This window comes from Dicentrarchus labrax, unplaced genomic scaffold (assembly GCF_905237075.1).
Source record: "Dicentrarchus labrax unplaced genomic scaffold, dlabrax2021, whole genome shotgun sequence".
NCBI classification, from domain to species: Eukaryota; Metazoa; Chordata; class Actinopteri; family Moronidae; genus Dicentrarchus; species Dicentrarchus labrax.
The window spans coordinates 12,821,922-12,843,671 of record NW_026136716.1 but is presented as its reverse complement, the minus strand read 5'-3'; the positions used below and the strand labels follow the sequence as shown (position 1 = coordinate 12,843,671).

The 21,750-nt window shown below is 44.7% G+C and overlaps 1 protein-coding gene across 2 annotated transcripts in view; it reads right to left on the bottom strand.

Moving 5' to 3' along the window:
- Positions 1-4,990: 4,990 nt before the first annotated feature.
- The window catches only part of nrp2a (neuropilin 2a), a 64,104-nt gene continuing 47,344 nt past the window's right edge, over positions 4,991-21,750 (bottom strand). The window contains exons 12-18 of one of the 2 annotated variants that reach the window (XM_051428228.1): positions 19,512-19,592; positions 19,219-19,323; positions 15,385-15,650; positions 14,590-14,686; positions 12,874-12,906; positions 7,583-7,645; positions 4,991-7,417 (exon numbers count right to left, since the gene is read on the bottom strand). In XM_051428228.1, the coding sequence (XP_051284188.1) occupies positions 7,113-7,417; positions 7,583-7,645; positions 12,874-12,906; positions 14,590-14,686; positions 15,385-15,650; positions 19,219-19,323; positions 19,512-19,592 (950 nt within the window). In that variant the 3' untranslated portion in view covers positions 4,991-7,112. Of the gene's footprint in view, positions 7,418-7,582; positions 7,646-8,280; positions 11,020-12,873; positions 12,907-14,589; positions 14,687-15,384; positions 15,651-19,218; positions 19,324-19,511; positions 19,593-21,750 lie in introns of those variants that run through there. The other variant, XM_051428229.1, reaches the window with a different exon arrangement.

Here is a 21,750-nt window from a genome sequence, read left to right as displayed (position 1 = left end):
TGGAAATGCATGTATAAATAAAGTGAAAGAAATGATGGGAACAGTTTTTACAAGATCAATGTGTTTTTTTCTGCTATAAGAAATGTATCCATCTAAATGTGCCGACCTTTTTCTATATTTAGGGGCAAAAAAAAAACTAAAACATTCAGTGCTTTCGTATATTTTTCTTTTATTTACGGCTGCTTTTCAGCCAACATCATACTGCAGTGTCCAAACTCATCAAAGGGGAAATGTGGCGGGTGTTCTTACAAAAGCCGCTTCGTAAACACACGTTACTTGTGAAGCTAATTTGATTCAGATGAGGAGATTTATGTGCAGAGCCGAGGAGACTCGGGAGGTTGTTTTTTTGAAGGGTAGAATCGTCAATTATTTTGGAACAGATGGGTCTCAAAGTGCAATTGAATTTGATTATCGCCTCAATGGAATATATAATGAAAGAGCCCTAATTTGAAGAGAAAGTTATGAGAAGGCCATTTCAATTACTCTACATGCTAAACTTGGGTAGCAGCCTCACACAACAGACATTCAGATAATTTTCTATTTCTTATTTCCTTTCTTTCTTCCCCCTTTTAATAACAGCGAGAGTGAATCATGATGAGCGCAGCTGTTTATTTGCTTGTTTCTGAAATCTGCCCCAGCTGCATTTGTGAAAGCGTGATGCCTTTGTCATTGTTAATTGATTACCACTTTTCATGAAATACAACTTTGTTTTTCATTTTATTATCGACACGCTTGTTCAAATAATAACAGGCTTGGCAACTCAGCTCTGTTGGAATCATTTGACAGATTGGGAGTAAAGAATTGTCTACGGTGCCAGTGCCGAACAGATTATTACAGAAGCTTTAAGATGTTTTGTCCAAATCCTGACAACCTGTCAAGTGTGATTGCTGCACTAACAGCTTTCCTTTACTTAACTTGTGATTGACAGATATATTTTTGGGTGTTTTTTTTTTTCCTTCTCAGGTTCAAGAGTTCAAATTGATAAAGGTCTCACAGAACTTATTTGATCTGTTTTTAGCGTTGGGTTGTGTTCAAACTTTTAAGGATCATCAGTTCTTCCTTAGATCAACAACACAATGATCATTCTTTCCTCCTGAACACAACTTTCAGGACTTAATCACTGATGGGTGGACTGGATGTTGAAGGCAGGATCCTGGTTTATTTGTATGTGACAGGGTGTCCGCAGGTTCTTAAGTCTAGTGTAAAATCCAATAATCTGAAGTGAAGGCCTTAAAATATTTTATATATGATTTTGACATGTCTTAAAAATGTATTGTATTAATTAAGTTAAGGTTTTGTGTCAAAAGTTGCATTTTTAGTCTCGCTTTCAACTGTGTTTTGGGGAAAGATTTGTATGAATCATGCTGCAACTACAAAACGAAACTGACATGAAACCAATACAGATTTTCCTTCATATCCCTTGTACTTTTTTACACGTATGGCTGTAAAATAGGTCTTGAATTGCATTTATAATGGTCTCAAAAAGTCTAAAATTTAACTTGCAGAAACCCTGCGTGAGGAAACAAAAAAATTATAAATCTCGGCGTGCAATGTGATGTGACTTCCTGGTCTACATTAAAGGGGGAACTCTTACACATCAAAGTCTGATTACAGGTAGCGAATATGTGAAAGAAATTGTATAAACCATACCTACCTCTGTAGCCTGTAGCTAAAGACTATTTCTTACTTCTTACTTAATTCGCTACAAACGTACCTGAAATCTGACTGAACTGTCAGGGTTGCATTGTGGGTAATGTAGGCACCAGGTATTGACAAGGAAGAAGAATGTGTTGAATAAAACAAATAATATCTCTGTTTTCTGCATCATCAATTTTGATCCCTTATTAAAATTGTCCCTTGTGAGTCTGACAATGTTATAGAGGTGCAATGCTTTTATTTAATTGCAGATAGTCATATTGTGGTATAAAAGACTAACCGGTCCACAAAGTCCTTAAACCTTAAACCATTAAAAAATACATTTCTTAAAATAAAGAATTTCTGAAGCAGGGCTTCTACTGGAGTAATAAAAAAAATGTTCTGGTCTCTGACGTCAAGCACCTGCAACACCTTCACTCAAACTCACCCACAAGCAATCCAGACAGATGGTTGGACCCACTGCGAGAGGCCTCCCACCATGCCTGATAACAAGTTTCTTGCGCTATATAGGGCAACTGTGACTGCAAACACAGCAGCCCCAAGTGGAGCGAACAGGTGGCCCACCACATAGGACCACTGGTCACGTCGCGTGTCCACAACAAAAGTTCAGTCATGAAGAAATGTTCGAGTCTTTTCACTGCCCAGTACCATATGATCTCCCCAAATCTCTGAGAGGCTTCTGGGAAATCGGATCCAGAGCTCTCCACCCAAATTAGCTCCAGTCTAGTAGCATCCAAAAGCATCAAACCACCCTCAGTATCTGTTTATCAAGTTAATTTCCTCTGTGCTGCCCCACAATGACAAGAGAGCTGGCCTAGTTCGGAGCTCTGAATGGAGCTTTTCTCATTCCAATCATTTCCTCCATGTATTTGTTTTCTGAGGCAGTATCCTCTGGTGGTGGTGAGATGATAATGTCATGGAGGAAGGAAAGTGATGGTCTGCCTGGTGTTTATACAAGACTTTGGCATTTGTTGTCATTGGGTCTGTCGTCATTTGCAGGCAAGTTGCCACAGAGCCCCTTTCCATCCTCTAAACACACACACACACACACACACCCCCTCCCCACTCTGACCCATATAGGTGCTTTGAACCGCTGGCAGGCCCGACAAGATTATCTGGGCCCCCTTCCCAGGAAGACCATTGGGATGAGGGTGCACGTTGCTGTGTGTGTGTGTCTGCATGAAACATGTAAGCACGCTGTCAGTCTCTGCATGTGCATGTGTGTATGCAACGCTGCTGCGGCTTGTGACAGCACTTTGGATGCTGTTGAAAGAGATGTAAGGTTTTAGTCTCCAGGTGGTTCTCTTCTTCAGAGTGTCACTGAAGGTGCAAGGAGGAGGATATGGAGGATTTTTGAATTTATTCAAAATTATTTCTGAAGCACTTCTGGGAATTCTATTTTAATAATATTCTGCACCATTATAGCACAAGCTGCGTCTATGTGTTAAAGGACTAGTGTGCAGGATTTAGTGGCATCTAGTGGTGTAGTTGCAGAGCTCCTTTGCTTCACAAGCAAGCGCGAGCTAGAAACTACTGTGGAAATGTCCAAAAACGGCAAATGACCTGATCTAGATCTGGTTTGTCTGGTTTGGGCTACCGTAGAAACATGGCAGGCTCCACAGAAGAGGACTTGCTCCCCCTGTGGATAAAAAAGGCTCATTTGAAGGTAACGAAAACACAACAGTTCTCATTCTCAAGTGATTATACACTAATGAAAACATAGTTATGCATATCATATTCCACTTCTGCCAGAAAGACCCTCCTAAATGTTACACACTGGACCTTTAGACACTGTTAGAGGCCTCTTCGGGGTTATATAAAGGAAGTACTAAGTGATTAAGTTAGAAAACCAAACAAAGTTTCCTCCCTAACCATGATGACTAATGTGCTGCCTGTGTGCCCTCTCTTCCATCTTGATTACATAATCCCCAGATTAATTAGCTGTGTGTTTCAGTCACTTCCTGTAGCGCGACCCTCAAATCGGCTCCCTTCGCAATCTGGCCTATCGACTTACAGGGTGCCAGAGCTTTTTCTTTGAAGGCCGCCTCAGCTTCAGAGGCAAAAGAACTCTCTGATCTGACGGCTAAAGGAAAGGGCCCCTGCAGTGTGCCGTTACAGACTGATAAAAACCTAGAAAAACAACATTTGGGTAACACACACACTCCCAGGGAAAAAAAAAAATTAAGAATAATTTGGTTGTGAAAACAAGAGGTGGTATGGAACAATGACAATCTGGCTCCTTTGGTAATTTCCTGTCGGCGTTCATTCGTGTGATGTGGTCGTGACTGTTCTGCCGGGATCAATCAAACCTGTGAGCAGATGGCATCGCACTCCTCCGGCAGACTGGGGATTGTCTATGTTTTTTCAGAGGCGGTAATTGGCCCGCTATGTCACGGACCGGAGCATGCTAACAGCCACTGCCATCATCGCTGTGCAGCGACAACACGTGTTGTTCTGCTTTGTATAGCTCATGATGTGGTACCTGTGCTACAGGCTCCATTTCCTACCAACCAAAAGTTGTGTTAAACGCTGCTGTAGTTAATAAGCTATGATGACAGTCTATTTCAGTGAGGAAAAACACATTTCAGGAATGCTTAAGCTAAGAAATGCAACATTAACTTCGACAATGTCATTAATCTTTCAAGTCACGACTGTAACAGCCATCATAAGCCCCCCATGCTGGCGACCCCTAGGAGTCAAAGATATCCCACTCTGGATCTGAAACTGTGCCGTATTTGCTGGCATGGTTTGCATTTAGGTGAGGAAAGTTTATGTGGATAAATGGAACCGTGTGTGGGAGACTCAGCAAGCTGTATAAAAGAGAAGCAGAGTAATTGCATGTGTACTGTATGAGTCTGTGTGTGTGTGTGTGTGTGTGTGTGTGTGTGTGTGGGCTGAGTCGACGGGCACTTCAAAGCTTTGATGTTGAAGCTCCTAAATGAGGGCCACCAGAGGTCCAGACTAATGGGACATCATGGCGAGATTAGAGGCCAAGTGCAGCAGGCTGACAACACAGCATTATGTATGTATGTGTATGTGACAGAGAGAGAGCGGGTGTGTGTGTGTGTGTGTGTGTGTGTGTGTGTGTGTGTGTGTGTGTGTGTGTGTGTGTGTGTGTGTGTGTGAGAGTGTGTGTGTGTGATACCCTGTGTGGATTCTTTTTAGCAATTAAAAGTGAAAGTTTGGCTCTAAGTCTCAGATGGAGTTTGTGGGTAATTGGACAGGAAGTGTTAAGTTGTGTCCACAAGTACTACAGCAATGTCAATAATACTAAGAAAACTTTTCTCTTGCATATTTTCTAAATGTATCGCAGTAAGAAATTTTTTTTCCTCAGTATGGTATAAATCCTTTATTAAATAATCATAACAATAATTATAATAGCAATCATAAAAAGAGCATTTCTGTACAAAGACCCCTTTAAAACAACAACAACAGCAGTCCGAGCAGTGCGAAAGGGTGGGGTGGGGGGGATGGGATCCTGTCCTTCTTATGTTTGTTTGGTCCTCCCAGGCAGAAGAGGGCGCTGTGACTGTCACTGTCAGTGTCAAATTACTGTATCTGATACTGGCTCCAAAGGCAAGCTGGATCCCCGAGGCTCCAAGGCACTTTGAAAAGAGTCAGTGGGGGTCCAGAGAAGCGGGCCTCTAGAGGAGAGGGACGGCTTGTGTGTGTGTGTGTGTGTGTGTGTGTGTGTGTGTGTGTGTGTGTACATGGCGATGGTAAATGGGATGAAATGTGTGTGTACTTTCAAATATATACCTCAGGCGTCTCAGCAGCAGCCATTGTTCCCCTCATTTGTAGGTCTGAGTGCCTCTCAGTTTGCTTGAGATGGTGTGTATTCATGTTCTGTATACACATCTGTATATACAAGTGAAGCAATGTTTGTATGTATATGTGCATGTGCGTGGGAGGGAATTCTGAGACTTTTTCTCTCCTTCTCATGGCTTTGTGAGTCCATTCAGAGTGTGCGCGACAAGACCCTTTCCGATTGGTTCACAAGTGTCCCAAAACACGCTCTGCCTTGCTGTGCGAGAGCCGACGTGAAGAAAACAAAAAACAACTTGAGAAAATTGGCCACAATTAACCATTAGGTTGAGATGGGGGTGTGATCTGTGTGTACGTGTGAGTCAGGGTGGGGAGGATGGGAGGGGGGTAGGTCCTTTAAATCATGGCTTTTGAGGTCCACATGTAAAAAGAGAGAGGCGGATACCTCCCTCTCTTGTCCTGCTGTCGCCTCAACGTTCCTTTCTCGACATTCCCGTGAACAGTTCGCTTTTTAAGGCTTGTCGTGTGTCCGGGGCACACGGTCTGTCGATTGAGAAGAGCTGTTCCTGGCTGTGCGTTTCGCTTCTGATCCCATTTGTTGTTGTTTTTTTTAATGTCCTCACGAAAGAAAGGGAGAACATCGCCCCTGTGAGAGAGAGGCAGGGGGATTTCAGTGCTCTCTCTGTCAGTCATAGTCTCTCTCACGCTCTCTTTGTTTCTTCAGTGGTTTTTTTCAGTCTCAGCCCTTACCAGCAATCCATAGGTTGCACCGACCAAAGCTCCTTGACCTTTCACCATTAACCACAATGTAAACATGACCTTCTCTTTGACAGGAACCAGTTACAACAGTCTCCGACAACTAAATCTAACAATAACTCTCTCCGTCGTCAAAAAGAATGTGTTAAAATGCCCCCCCGTCCCCCGCCCTCCCCACCTCTACACACACACATACACTTTCTTCGCCTGTTTTTTTAATCTGCAATCGCAGACTGGCAATAGGCCAGAACGAAAACATTAAACAGAGAGTGGCCGAGTAGAAAGACAAACTGGATGGACGTCGTCGGCGACTAAAAATACCACAGACTGTCAGGAACTAAGAGGATAACTGAGGCTGATAGGTAGCAGAATTTACGACGGAACAGAAAAACAAAACCAACGGGCCACACAAGGGAGCTAAGTTCTAGGCCACTGTGTTCACATGTGATCAAAAAAGACGCTTTCTATAAGCACGTTCCTAACCTACCACCTTTCCAACACAATGTGTTCTGACTCAGTATGTGTAGCTTACAGTATCCAGTTTCAAAACTAGACCTCTTACAAATCTATGATGCATTTATAAACACTTCTCTTTTGGTGGAGCAGGAGTCTGTAATTGATATGTGTAGATATTTATTTTTTGAGGCCTAACATCCCCGCAATGGAGCAATCCATCTGGGTAACCCCAGTCTTTCTCTCATTGGTTCGTTCACCACAAACCGACCTACACTGGACTGTGCCACGTCTTCCGAGTTCTCATTTGAGTTAAAAAGTGGCTTGTCCGTGTGTCCAGGGATCTGCACCACAGAGGAAGTAAACTGACACTAAAGTGAACTGGAGGGAAATGAAGAAAATAGTGAGAGGTTTTCACAAAATGGCCGTCGCTCTCGTTCCGTCCCCCTTTTGTGTTTCCCTCTCTCACTCTCTCGACCTCCTCACGCCTCGGTGCAGCAGCGCTGTTGGTTCAGTTTGACCTTGTGCTTGAGGCCGTCGTACAGTTCAAAGTTGTAGTTCTCCAGGGTGGTGGAGGAGCGTGAAGACAGGCCGCTGTACGAGCAGGTGCAGTAGAGGAGGAGGCCGGCGCAGACCGCCCCGAGCAGGACGCCCAGGGAGCTCATGACGATGATGGTGACCAGGATGGGGTCCAGGGTGTACAACCATGAGTTGTCCTTCTCGGAGATGCGGGTCACTGGAGGCTCCGATGACGGGGATGCTGTGTTCCACTCAGGGAAATGTAAAACTGTGACAGGAAAGTGGGAAAGCAGATTAGAAAAGTTAGTTTTATGAACTACATTTAGTACATTGAGATTGAGCATTTCATCAAACATTAGCACTTTTTCCATGAATGTGTTGCTGCGAGTGGGAAATGGGAAAACATGAAGTAGTACTGATCAAACTGCCTTACCTCCACCTAGTGGGTCTCTGCCACTGAAAAGTCGCCCATCTCCAAATTCGTTTGGTCTCTTAACTGTCAGAGAGAAGCACAGGAAACAAAGGTCTGTAAGCATCAAGCAAATACTACACATAATTATTACACAGCAAGTGCACCAAAAGATGGTGCGAAGGTGGGGGAAGAGACTCATCTCCCATTCTCAGACTCAAGTTGCAACATGTATGGTTCTTCTGTCAGATTATTTTTAATGAGTATTTGGCTGTTTCTGGTTCCAATTTAATACCTTTTGTAATCCTAACAAGCAGCAGCAAGAGGTGGCACTGGTCAAATTTGACCAAATTTACTGGTGCACATTGTGACACTTCAGATATTTAGCATTCATACTAGAACTGCCACGATTAGTCGATTAATCGATTAGTTGTCAACTAAATTAATCAACTATTTAGATAATCAATTAATCATAATTCTTTAAGCTAAAATTTCCACATTCTCCGATTTCAGCTTCTCAAAATGTGAATATTTTTCTTTCAGTAAACTGAATATTTTTGGGTTGTGGACAAAACTACAGAGAATGACATTTGATTTGAGAACATCACATTGGGGTTTGGAAAACACGACCAAACTAACAAGAAAATGATCGACAAATTAATCAGTAATGACAATGATCGTTAGTTGCAGCCATAATCCGTACACACACATAAGTCTTGGAATAATAGAAAAATATGACTTTATTAATAGAGAAAGATCATTATGATACATTCCTGTCAAACACACACAGTCATCACATAGCATACTGATGGTATAAGACTGTTCATTCCGCGTGAATAAAGATGCAAACATGTCATCATCAAATAATCAACATTACCCATCGTTATCACCATTAAAATCATCGACACGCTTACTGTCAAGTTTAAGAGTGGTGTATAAGATGATCAAAGGAAAGAAAAGTAAAAATTAAGGGCAACAAAATGTCAACATTTAAGAAGTGCTTGTGACTTTCCATTCTGTGAAACTCGAGGCACTGCCAGGCGGTGTGAACAGAAAATTGATCCGTGTGTAAGTGTCTGAATTAGAAGATTACAAGTGTGGTAAAACTAGCAATGGCTGCGGCACTTTAGTTGAGCCCAACAGCTCAAGTGTACTTTAGATGAGTTTTCTTTTCACTTTTTGTGTGTGTGCATTTGTGTCTCTGAGTGTGTGTTTTGCTGCTCTTGGCAAGCATGCAGGAGTGGGAGTAACTGCTTGGCAAGGCACACGTCTAGATCTGGAGGTCTTTGATGGCCAATGGCGTTATTAATGCTGTTTCCAGGGCAACTGAATTTGGCAGCGGATTGGGCGACGGAGGTGCGGTAGATGGGAGGGAAAAGTGCTTACCGCAGCCTTAATAAATGTTATCTGTCCATTAACTAATTACAACCATTAGAGGCTTGGAGCGTAAGGGTGTCGAGATGGACCAGTAGGGTGTCCGCTCCCTCCTGCCCGAGTTGATTTAAAAGCACACGTTGAGAGTGTGCCAGAGAGACACCTTTTTTTCCCACTCTGGAGAGAAAAGTTCAGCTTTTAAATTGTGGCAACAAATCGAGGTGCATTCTGCTGAGCTGTGGGCTAGCAGGTGATGGATACTTGCGGGTGTGACAGATCACAAAAAGCACGGCCCGTTAAGCTGCGGAGTTAAGACCTCAATTTCATTCAATCCTGGGTGTTAAACCGAGCTCGTGTCAAATCTCACCTCTGTGTCGACTGATGACAGAGAAATTGGTGCCAATTTGTCTTTCTCAGTCAGACTTTTGGGGAATTTCACAATAAAATAGGCTTTTCCATCCCAGATATGTTAAATATTAGTAATAAGTGCATTAGCTATTTCTTATTTTGTGTTAATAGCCATTCAAGACGTCATATGGCACTAAAGGAGGAACCATCAATAGCTGGAGCCCTGCTCTGGTTTTCATAACGTCTTGGATCCCTCTCAAGGGTGCACATATACAGCAAAACACTGCACTTATGGCTTCCAGCTGGTCCAGCGGCATTGTGGGATTTGTAGGAGTATAAATCAAGAGAGGAGTGGTGATGGCAGACAGCTGTGTCTATTTACAACCCCAAAAAAACAACAAGCACATATTCCCACTGAAAACACAACAACGGCGTGGCTTTCATCTGGGCAGCTCAAAGACATGGGGAACAACGAGAGTGGGTGGTACGAAGCATAAATGGGGAGTGGAACAACGTGCTTTATTACGCCAGAGAATCAAGATGAAACACTAAACACTGAAGACGGCTGCATCCATCACTGACTGATGCCTTTATCAGGAGAAGACAAGACGTTCAATCAAACGAGCTGGTTATCTCCATTTGTGATGCAGGACTTAAAGTATGATGGATTTGCATTCCTTTGTTTTTAAATGTGCACATGCTCTGTTGAAAAGGACAATGGAAGGATTTTTTTCTCCTCACACCCTCACTACTGGTACAACTCGTATCACAGCTATCTCGTGTTGTTATTACAGAGATACCAAGAGCTTTATTTTCTGGGGCTTGCCAGATCATCTCCACAGCTAGCACATTGGATGCCTCTCAGCCTAACAGTTTTCTCCTCTCTCTCTCAGCACTGCAGAGCTCCTCATGTCTCTGGGGTCTTGTTTTTAGCCTGTGGTTTGGCAGCTCTGGCTGGCTCTCGCAGCGGAATCAGCTCGACTTCCCCCCCCCACCCTCGCCTCCTCTTCCCAGCCCACACATGTCTGTGTGTATGTCCATGCTGGGGTCGTTTCAGGAGGACCGTTGGGGTTATGAGGAGCCAGACGGCACTCAATGGTCCGAAACAAGCTGTTCAGATAAATAACTTACTCAGACTTCAGTCCTCTCATCAGGAGCAGCATAGTGTGAAATGTCAACAACAACCTCCTTAATGGAACAAAGAAGAAAACAGCAACCGAAGCTACATCCATTAGAGACAGAGAGAGAAAGAGCACAGTGATTCTTTGCAAATTTTCACTTGGCAGTTTAGGACAATGTCTGTGTCATCATCACCCTTGCAACTGTAAACTAAATGAGGGAAGGGGGGGGTTTGTCGAGTGGTTGTTCTGTCAATCTTGCGGCATCACGACACACACTGCCACTGACATCACAAGCTGGCGTCCTGCTCTGCCAAACACAACGCGGCTAAGTGCTTCTTTTTCAGCAGAGGGTACGGTGTCGGTCCCGGCTGTCCAACCTCACTGTCAGGACAGGCTCCACCCCTGGGGCGGCCATACTGGAGGACCAGTTAGAATACTGGAAGCACTGCGAGGAGCTGTGATAGGCCACTGACAGCTGGCTCTTCTTGGTGGCCAGGTGTTGTCGGCAGCAACAGAGGGCTCTGACCAAGATGGCCACCGCCAGGAGAAGGAGGGCGCCCCCGGCGGCCATAATGTAATACCAGTGGATGGGCAAGGGAGGCACAGGAACGCCTCCCCCTGGTGGAGAGATACAGAATAATTGGCCAGCGGGAAAAGAGAGGAGTGGCACTTGTTTATTTTCTACATTTTATTCTCTATTTTCTATCCCTACTGGTCTTCATCATACGAACAGCAGGCGTGCACCTCATATGAGCATGCACAAGCATGCCAGTTGCAAAAAAATATAAATAAATCTCCAAGGCCAAAAAATTAAAGAAATAAAATACATCCATTTCTCTCATGTAGCTTGGGTTGCAGTTGGACTACAAGTTTTCACACCAAGATCATCAAGAGATTTGGCTTGAAATCGGTCCAATGGTTGATCCAATCAAATGCAATGCAATTAAATTTTTTCAAAGCTCCAATGAAATGACTTGGTGTGAAACGAAAGCCAAAATAATTAGTTATAAAAGCACCCACACACATTGAATTAAGGAGCTTCCTCTTCCTGTTTGGCACAGGAAGTCACAAACAGCCCCCTGATAAAGTCTCAGAACCATGCAAGAATCAGTCGGACACCACATGGGAATCCAATGTTCCAGAGCTCTCTCTGAGCTGATGCTGGATTGGGATTTGTTATTTAGCTGGCTCGAGTTGGCAGATTTGTTTTGAGTACATAATTTATCCTGTTCTCTGTTCCTGCTTTTTCATTTTTCCTTTTTCTCATGCATCAGCCTCCTGGCCAGTCCTCTCCTCCTCAAGCCAAGCTCTGTCTCCTTGGAGACTATCTCCACAGATCCTCTACGCTGCTGCCCCTGGCTTGAACCCCCTTCTCAAATTCTTGGTAAGAACCAGCTAACCACCTTCCAAGAAGCCTCTACTCGACTATCCAAGGCTGATATGCAAAAAAAAGATCCCCCGAAGACATTGACAAAACTGAAAAATAAAGCCCACATGCGCCCATCCAAACTAGATGTTGAGAGTTGTGAGACTGAGAGAATGTCAAATTGAACTAGGGAAAGTGAAGCAGAGCTGAATACATCCTGATTTTTGGACCATGTCACATAATTACAGAGGGAAATGGTGCGTGCTCCTGCTACTTCACACTGCACACACTCATTAGACAGAGCTGAGTTAGGGAGAGGAGAGAGAGACACCAGTGGTTGCCGCTGCTCAGTCACTCTATCTGATTGCTTTCCACTGGGGACACCGGTGTGTCTGTGTGCGGCGATAATAATGTGTGTGTTTGTGCGTGTTTGTCAAGGGTTAGAGACTCCGTGTGAGAAGGTGGAAGGGGGCTCGAAAAGCCGAAGAAGTGCACACACATCACATTCGCACTGGAAACCGCCGAGCTCTTATCTTATTGGAAGACATTATGAGATGCTAAAACACTAACATCAATCTCATAGAGTCCCCCAGGATGCTCTAAATATTTTTCATGAGGCAGACAGTTATTTAAAACCCTTCAGGCTGTGTCAGGCAGCCTAGAACTGAGAATATGTAGCTCTGTTCAAATATCTGACTCCATGAGGTGTGCTTGATTTAGCTTGCCTTGCACGCAGAGTTTGCTCTTTTGAGACTAATCCTTTGTTTCCGCTGAGACTGACGAGGTAAAACTAATGCACAGAAACACATGACAGAAATCATCTAGTTTGAAAAAATTCAATTTGTATTTGGAAATTTAATAATTCCGATTTTTAGCGAGGGGTTTAGTATTTGTTTGGCGATGTCTACATGCTGCTGAGGATGCAATGAATCACTAGTTTTAAAAAAATTAGCTCTAGCAGACTCAGTCTCTGTGTGGTTGGGGGTTTTGGGCTGACTGTTTACACGACTCAGTGCCACCAAGCAAAAAAACCCCAGGCTAGTGCATACCAACGGGCAGGAAGCAAGACCAGAGAGGAAGTGACGTCATACCAAAGTGAAACTCACCTGGATTCTCAGGTGGAAAAGCCGTGAAGGGTTCTGTGAGGACAGAGAGAGAGTCGGGCAGACATAGAGAGACAGGAACAGAAAGAGAGGGAGAGGGAGAACTGTTAGATAACTTTAAATACGAGGGAAAAGTCAGCCAAATGTCACACAAATGTCACAAGACTATCAAACTCCTCCTGAGGAAATTTAACTTAATTCCTCAGATAACTCACATGAATTATGGCATTTACTCGGCTCCTTTGCTAGAATGCAATTTCAAACAGAGCGCATTGTGTGCGTTGGGAATTTGAGATGGGCTGTGCTGCGAGCATATAGGCTACGTGTGTGTGTGTGTGTGTGTGTATGTGTGTGTGTGTTTGCAAAGTTCATGCATTTCAAGTTGTTTATCTGTGGAGTCCAGTTAAACTGGAGCGGGCAGGGTTTTTTTTTTTTGGCTTGCTGCAAATGCACGGAGCAGAACCTTCACTTTGATTGCCTGGAATGCAAAACACAAAGAACTGGTGTGTGTGTATGTGTGTGTAGGGGGGTGGGTAACAGAGAAAGAAAGACGGAAAGCGACTTGGGAACTGGCGCCTTTTGGCGGGAACGCCAACGTACTGTGAAAAACTCAACTGTGTTGGGTGATAAGCAACATCCCAGAATGCTCTGGGAGCGGCAAAAGAGGGATGGAGGAAACACAGCAGCATGGAGACGGGGGGGGTGTTGTCATCTTTGCCTTCCAAGCTGCTGTGCTGCTGTACTCTCATAAGACTCGCATGACACACACACACACACACAAAGATGACTGATAGAGCGCAAACACAAAACACACAAAAACAGAAGTGTTTGTCATAAGCTAAGAACTCCCAACACACACACACACACACACACACACACACACACACACACACACACACACTTTCCCTCAATTACACTCTGCCTGCTCCCCACTGCGGTCCAGCTCCAAAGCACACTGGACGTCAGTCAGAAGTGATGACGGCAGGTTTTTGGCTCAGAACCCCGGCCTCGGTCTCTGATCTGTTTAAGACCCTCTCCAAAGCCCCTGCTCGGGCCAGATTAAGGAGGCTGTGCTGGCGCTAGGATCACGCCAGGCACCCAGAAACTTGCTTGGGAAACAGCCTGTCTAGTAATTCCCTTTGACAGCTCGGGAAAAGCTCTGTTTACAAATACGACAGAGGAGTGAGAGCAAGAGAGATAGAGGGAGAGGAGGAGAGGAAGAGAAATCTAATGAAACATAGATTAGCATCGCAGGGGCCCACGGGGCGTTTATGGCCTAGTTTTCTTATTCTTCTATTCTTTTCTTTTTTTTGTGGCGGAATAAACGCTGTCCCTCCCTCTCCTTCCTCCTTTCATCTCTGTATTTGGTGGGCTCTTTGGAAGGAGCGGCTGTCTCCGAAAAACTGGGATGGGAGTGCGGAGGGAGTGGTGGGAGGATTGGCGGGGTTGGGTGGGGGTGTTTATCATGTCATGTGTGTCACTGTTCAAGGACCTTAAGGCTAAAAGCGGAGGGAGGCAGATTGATGGAGGGTGAGACGATGAGACGATGGTGGAGTTGACAGTGGATGAGAGGCAGCTGGCGGGTCAACGGGATTCGTGTGTTTGTTTATTTTTTTCTATATTTTTGTAGAAGGAAAAGATTTAGTCCCTGTCTGTCATGCGGATGGATGTGAGGTCCCAAAGTGTGTGTGTTTGTGTGTGTGTGTGCGTGTGACTTACGTGTACACTCTTTCAGGGGGATGCTGGAGCTCATGTGGATGTTGTCTATCCAGATGTGTCCTCTGGTGTTGTGCACGAAGAAACCCTCCATCACAACCTACGCCGCAGCCAAAACAGGGGGGAGGGAAGAGGAAGAGGAGGTAAAAGTTGAGAAAGAAGAGGGGGAAGAGGAAGACGGAGACAGGATGACGGCAACAGGGGAGCAGGGGGGGAGGGGGTGGAGGCCAATTGAGAACGGGAACAAGCGGGAGCAGGAGGAGGAGGAGGAGAAAGAAGATAAAAACTTAATACAGCGCCTGTGATTTCAAAGTTGCACTCAACACTTGCAATCATCCTCCTCTTCTCTGCAAGCGTCTTCAACTGACTTTTTTATGAGAACATTAACTGCTTGTGATGTCTCCGACAAATGCGCAACCATCCCCAAACAATCACACAGCCAATAGAGACTATATGGCTTACTTTAGCTTGTTTTTGAAGTCAGACCTGGCCTAAGGTGACAGAGAGGGTAAAAGTGATACTTTCATATGCTCTGAGATGAATGCGTCTCTCTATAGCCAACACAGATGAAGACATTAAAGATATGTTTCTCTTTCTGGGGAGTCGTATAATAAAATGTCTGACCCAGATACCTATTTATCAAGCAGACATACTTTAATATAGCTCGCTGATATTTGCCAGAAGTCTGATGCTTTCATAGCATTGCTGTTATGACTTTTGCAGTTGTCTGCTTTTTCGCTTTTTAATACCAGTAAAGAAAAACTGAAAAAAAAAACCAAACTGTGGGTTTATTCTTACCTGGAAGTCTTTAGGGGAGCGAGGCAGGATGGTGCGACCCTCCTTCCAGACAGAACCCTGATCGTCTTTCAGAGTCCACAGGACGGTCTCATCGTTGTGGGCGTCCCGCACCAGGACCTTCAGGTGGCCCTGGGCGTCCCCAGACAGCTGGTAGGAGAAGAGGAGGCAGAGGGGCCCGGTGTCGGCCGCCACCACAGGGCTCACGAGGCGGGCTTGCTGCTGCTCCGTCTTTAGGCTGGCGTCCATGTACAGGTAGCTGTTGAGCTCTGGAGGAGATACAGTGGGATGAAAGGTTACTTTGTCTTACTCTGAATAAGCGTGTGTAAAATGTACACTATCACACACGCTTTCAGCTCCTCTGCTTTGAAATTAGAGAAAAGTTCCTGAATCCAGATGTGCTACAGACTTTGTGATCTTTGTGATCTTCATATTTTCCCTCTGAATTTTGGACTAAAACTCTTTCAAAACCCAATTGGATAAACTCAAAGATACATGGGATCAAGTGAAACATAAAAAACATCGACATTTGAGAATATGCAACCGAGCTGTTTTAGTATTTTTAACACATTGCCAGAAATGAGCAGAGCTTTGTTTTAACCTTGAGTTTGCTGGTTGCTACAGTCAAACCAAAGTGAAAAAAAGCCAGATTTAATGGATTTTCATTTCAGCCCTCGAGGCAGTAAAAAGTAGGAATTTTGAAAGCCTGTGTGGACTTTTGATATCCACTGTAAATGCATGCTGCTGGAATGAGTTTGTGAGGCACAGATGGAGCACATACACACACTATGTGTACATACAGTCACACAATTATAATCATTAATCATCACTGTTTGGCGGACCTAGACACATATATATACCCATTTGCACACCATGTATGGTATGTGTTTTCACACAATTGCAGATATGCACAGCATGACTCCTAAACAAAAAAGAAACTAATCACCAGTTGCTAACAGGAACGGGATCACTACTGCACAATAGTCACACCAAACAATAGGGATATGACAAATATAAACACACAGAAGAATAGGTCCAGTGAGAGCGTCATTCGTACATAGAGCGCTACCAGAACTCCAGCCAAGGCCCTCGGGGCCTATTTCTCTTCATTCCCTTCCAGGTGAACGACTTAAACAACGGAAGAGTCCAACAAAACGCACGCCACTCCGTTTGTTTACACCAGAGGATGTTTAGTTTGCAAATTGGATGCCGACATGAATTCCATTGTGAGAGAGTAAGATTGGTGGGTCTACAGTATGTATGAGAGTGTGTGTGCCCATTTATGTATGTGTGAGAGAGTGACTCAAAGAGGCGTCTGTGGAAGAATTTCTTAAGTGGGCCCTGTGGGAAAATGTCCAGTATCAACAATCTGCAGATTAAATCACCTGCTTTATCATGCATTTTGTGTGTGTGTGTGTGTGTGTGTGTGTGTGTGTGTGTGTGTGTGTGTGTGTGTGTGTGTGTGTGTGTGTCTGTCGGAGCAACAGCGTGCCTCTCTGTCTCACAAGCAAGGAAAAAGTTCGAGGCAAATCAGGGAGCATTTGGGTGTTTTCCAGAATATATAAGCGTCTGTTTTAGTTTTAGTTTCCCGGTAACACCACAAGCTTTGTCTTTAGTGCAGCATCTGCTTATTGTCCACAGCACCTTGCAGTAAGGGTGTAAGTTTTTAGCGCAGCCATGCTCATGTTATTGAGTGACTGGGTCGATAACCTTTTGGCTGTGTGTGTGTGTGTGTGTGTGTGTGTGTGTGTGTGCGTGTGTGTGTGTGTGTGCGGCAGATCCGACAAGCAGTATCTGGAGGGACAAATCTTCCTCCGACTTGACAGCTCCCCTCTGCCCGCCATACGCCCAGACTTGCCTGTGTGTGACACTTCAGACAGTGTGTGTGTGACAGTATGTCCCTTGGCCCTTGGCTGCCCTGGAATGAGTGTGTGTGTGTGTGTGTGTGTGTGCTCCCTTGTTGTGTATGACACTGCTGTTTTGTGTACAGGCTGCCTGTGTGTGTGCGCACGCCCAGAGAGGATGTGCGAGTGAAACATATTTGTGACTCCGCCAGGCATTTTATCACTCATTTTAATGTGTGGACCAAAGCCTCTCCCGTCGTTTCTTCCTCACGTCGAAGCGCAGCGTCTTGCGGCGAACCCCCCATTGTTGTGCCTCTTGTTCGCCAGACAGCTCATAATCGAGACTGCCTCGCCATACGCGGCACAACAGAGCATTATTAATCCATTTCACAGCGATCTCCTGCAGCGAGGAGCAAACAAGGATTCAATCTATACAGCCTAGTTAGCACGCTCTTACTAGCAGGGGTATATTAACGCAAGTAATACAGTATACGCTGGCTAATTCCACCCCTGTGCCTAATTACTAGTTTGGTGACCGAGGTCAAGAGGTGAAGGGATCGTGGTTTCTGGGCCACATGAGAAAAAGGATCTCTACAGAGGATTAAAGAGTGATTTGATAGCAGTGAAATAATGATCCTGTGCTGGCTGGGATTTCTGACCTTTGACATCCACGGAGAATCAAAGGCAGGCGTGGCGTGTCAAAACGGCTGCAAATGATACATGAAAGCCACAACCTGGGTAATCTAAGCAACCCTTCCTGATCCGGCCATGATGAAAGAAACCGCTTTGAAGCCTTCCCCCGTCAGAGATGGTTTTGACCTAAAAATGGGTCACGCTTCAGGAACGTCTGCAGCGGGATCCCTGCCGAACATGACCCAGGTGACGTCACAAAACTTGACAAAAAAGGTTGGCACACTGAACCTTTTTTCGTCTAATTCTCTCCAGCTGCAGAAATGCTGAACCTTTCATGGACGCTTGCTCAAGACCAGTGAATTTTAAAATACGGTTTGGATGACAATCCCTTACCCTGCCTATGAAAAATTATAAATAGTGCACTTGAAAAAAAAAACCCTCCCAAAACCCAGCAGGAAACGTCTTCTGTAGCTTTTAATAACACGCCAAAAGCTGCACTTTTGATCCGTGGGTGTGTATGACGGGAAAATGAATAATTATTTCTTCAAGGAGTGTCTAAGTAGATGGAAGTCTACACAGCATCATCTGGGATGTGCCTGAGGTAATGGAGGGGCAGCGACGGCCGGCTGGGAATAACTGCTCGTCTTTGGAATCTCCTGCTCTGAACTTAATTGGAGCTACTGGGTCTTAACCCCTTTCCTGCCGAGGCATTTTTTAAACGTGGGGGCCTAGCGAAAGCTCTGGAGAGCTGGTGTGTGTCACATGTGCTTGACACGGCATCGGTGGCGGTGTCTCCTTCCCACTGAGTCCCTCAATTCATTTTCAATCTCATTCGCTCGGATAGAGCCGCGTGGCTGGCAGACAATGTTGCTGCCAAATTAGACCGGTTTCAATTTAAGGAATTATTTTAATCAAATTGAAAAAAGGGACTCAATGAAGATGCACAGGGAGAATGACTCCATTTAATTATAGAAAACAGTGTCTTGTCTAGACCCAGTGAAGTTGATAAAATAAACTTAATGCATTTGTGCTTGTGCAATTTTCCGTGCCCAAATGAAATTGTCCTTACAGCTGCATACAGAAAAGCTCTGCAGCAAACATACTGCAGCTGACACACAAACTGAGGAGAAAATTGGGAGAGGTCGACTTGAGCTGCTAACTGCATTGTTTTTTAAAAATCCAGACCTAAACGTGAGACCAGGCTTAAACATTTTGTAAACAACCCCTGCAGGTCACTGTCCGTCAGAACGCTTGCTTGAGAAGAGAAAAAACTTCCCTGAAGCAGCTCTGAGTCGTTCAGCTAACCAGACAGCGGCGGTGAGTCATGCAGGATCCCCGCATGACTGATGAGGAGACTTACCGTTGCTGTGCAGGGACCAGAGGAGAGGGGCGTTGGGGTCGTGCGTCCACCCACACAGGCCGTGGTCAAAGTCGCACACGCTGTCTGATGGAGGAGAGGTGGCTACTGTAGAGGTGGAGAGCGGCGAGGAAGGAAAAAGAGAGAGGAAGAGCGAGAGCAAAAGGGCACAGAGGCATGAGAAATCATTGGAGGTAAAGAAGCATTCACAGCTACAGCCTGTACAGCTTTCCTCTGTATTATTACAGTTCCTAATAACTTTATTAATCCAGCATGTCTTTATTGCGAGGTCTCACCTGTAGTCGTGACGGGGACTGTGGTGGTTTCGATGTCATCGGGCAGAGTTGGCGTGGCGGTGTCGGCCGGCGTGGTGGTTTCTGCAGACACAAACACAGCTCAGGTCAAAGGTGGTTGTATGACACAATGCTCAGACGTTAGATTACTGTAAAGAGGACACATGAATCACCCGATTGTTTGTTTAAGAGATTATTCATGTGGAATTTTCTCCTGTGGTAGCATACGTGAGGGAGGGCCAGGAAACACAGATGTGGGAGGAAGTGATAAGCAACAAAGGCAAAAATACCCGGAAAGTAATGAGGTATAGCGTTTTTAGACACTCTTAATAACTCTCTGTCACTATTCCAGTGATTTAGATAGTAAAGTAAGCTAGTTGCAATTATTCTGAAAGCGGTTGGATCTATTCTTAAAGATCTCCTCCAGACATGTATTAAGACATATAGTTCAATGAAGACGATTGATTCCACTGTTCTGTCTAAATATGAAACTACAGCCAACAACGGCTTAGCTTAGCTTAGCATTACGCCTGGAAACACAGGGAAACAGCTAGCCTTGCTCTGTCTAAAGGTAAAAAAAAATTAAAAAAAAATACCATGTCTTATTAATCCATACAGAAACGAAAGCGTAAAACTGAATGTGCCGGACTATTTCTTGGCTGGGACCAATAACTTTCTCGAATGTCCAGTCTGGTTGCCTGGCAACTGGTCCCGGCCAAGAAATTGTCTGGCATGTAACCCCCCCGTAAAATGGCAAATTTACATTTTTTTCTCTCACTGCAACCTGTTGTGCAGAGCAATCCAACGTTTCACATGCGAATAATGTCTTCTGCGAAAACAGTTGAGGTTCACTTTAATAGCAGTGAGAGGACGTTTTAAACAGGAAACTGGAGAGTAATGCTGCTGTTTCGAGTCATTTCTAACCACAATCCAGCACATAAACAACATTTCCACAATATTATGGTGCATTAAAGTGCGTGTCATAATTGAAAGGGTGAGGTCATTGTCCGAAACTAGCTCTATCTCTCGTCTCCTGTCTCCGTTTGGCCATCCCACCCAGAGTGTCAGAGACAGGCGGAGGCAGGCACAGATAGCCCCAGAGCACCCAAGGGGGCCCCGATCATGTTGTGTCTGGGTGCTCTCGGCGTCAGTGTCTGTCTAACACACACACACACACACACAGACGCAAATATGCAGACACACAGATGCACAGGCACACATGTCCACATGCTAATACACACGCAGATGCATAGTCACACACAATTGCGCCTGTGCTAAGGTTGATGGATGGATGTGTCTAACAAACTCCCCTCGACCTTGGACAGGATGATCACACTCTGGGACCACTCTCTGGCTGTCATGGAGCATACAGAGCACACACACACACACACACACACACACACACACACACACACACACACACACACACACACACACACACACACACACACACACACACACACACACACACACACACACACACTCCGTCTCACACAGTGTTTTCTTTTGCATCTGTTACCAAGTGTCTCCCTCACTCTATAAGTCATCTGCGCTTGAAAGAAGGGAGAACCCACACAAAGTGAAATGTATGATTTTCTCTCGGCCCTTAACATCGATCTAAGCACACATACATCACAAAGAAAGACAAACAACATGCTGAGGCATAAATAAGCCAACAGTTTGCTCATTAAAACACATCACATGTGCGCACAAACAGGCACATGTTGAGCAGGCGGCAGTTGGAATGTGTAGTGGGAGAAAGCGCTGTGTTATTAGGAGCAGATGGGTCAACCCTGGTGTTATGGGAGTTTACACAGAGGTTTGGGTCACGTCTCAGCCAAATATCTAAATGTATCATATGAATAAACTGTGTACGCTGTTCTTCCTTCAGTTTCTGTCTGCATAACCATTACCAAAAACCAAAAACATCATTAGCAACACATGTTTACATAGTGACTTCATAATTAACTACGCAGGATTCAAACTTTTATATAACCCAGGCTTCTCTTTCTTATTTCACTGACATTAATAAACACTCAGTCATTCTTAAGCATATTATATTTCATATTGCTTTGTTTGCATTCCCTGACATGTCTCATTTAAGCCTATCCAAACAGCTCTGAGGCTGCGGATGCCTGCTGATCTCATGTGAGACAGAGCTCATCAGTTGGAAAAGAAAAACAAGCGTGCAAACATCAAAAAAAAAAAAAAAAGTCACATGGTTTCATCCACACTTTACTCT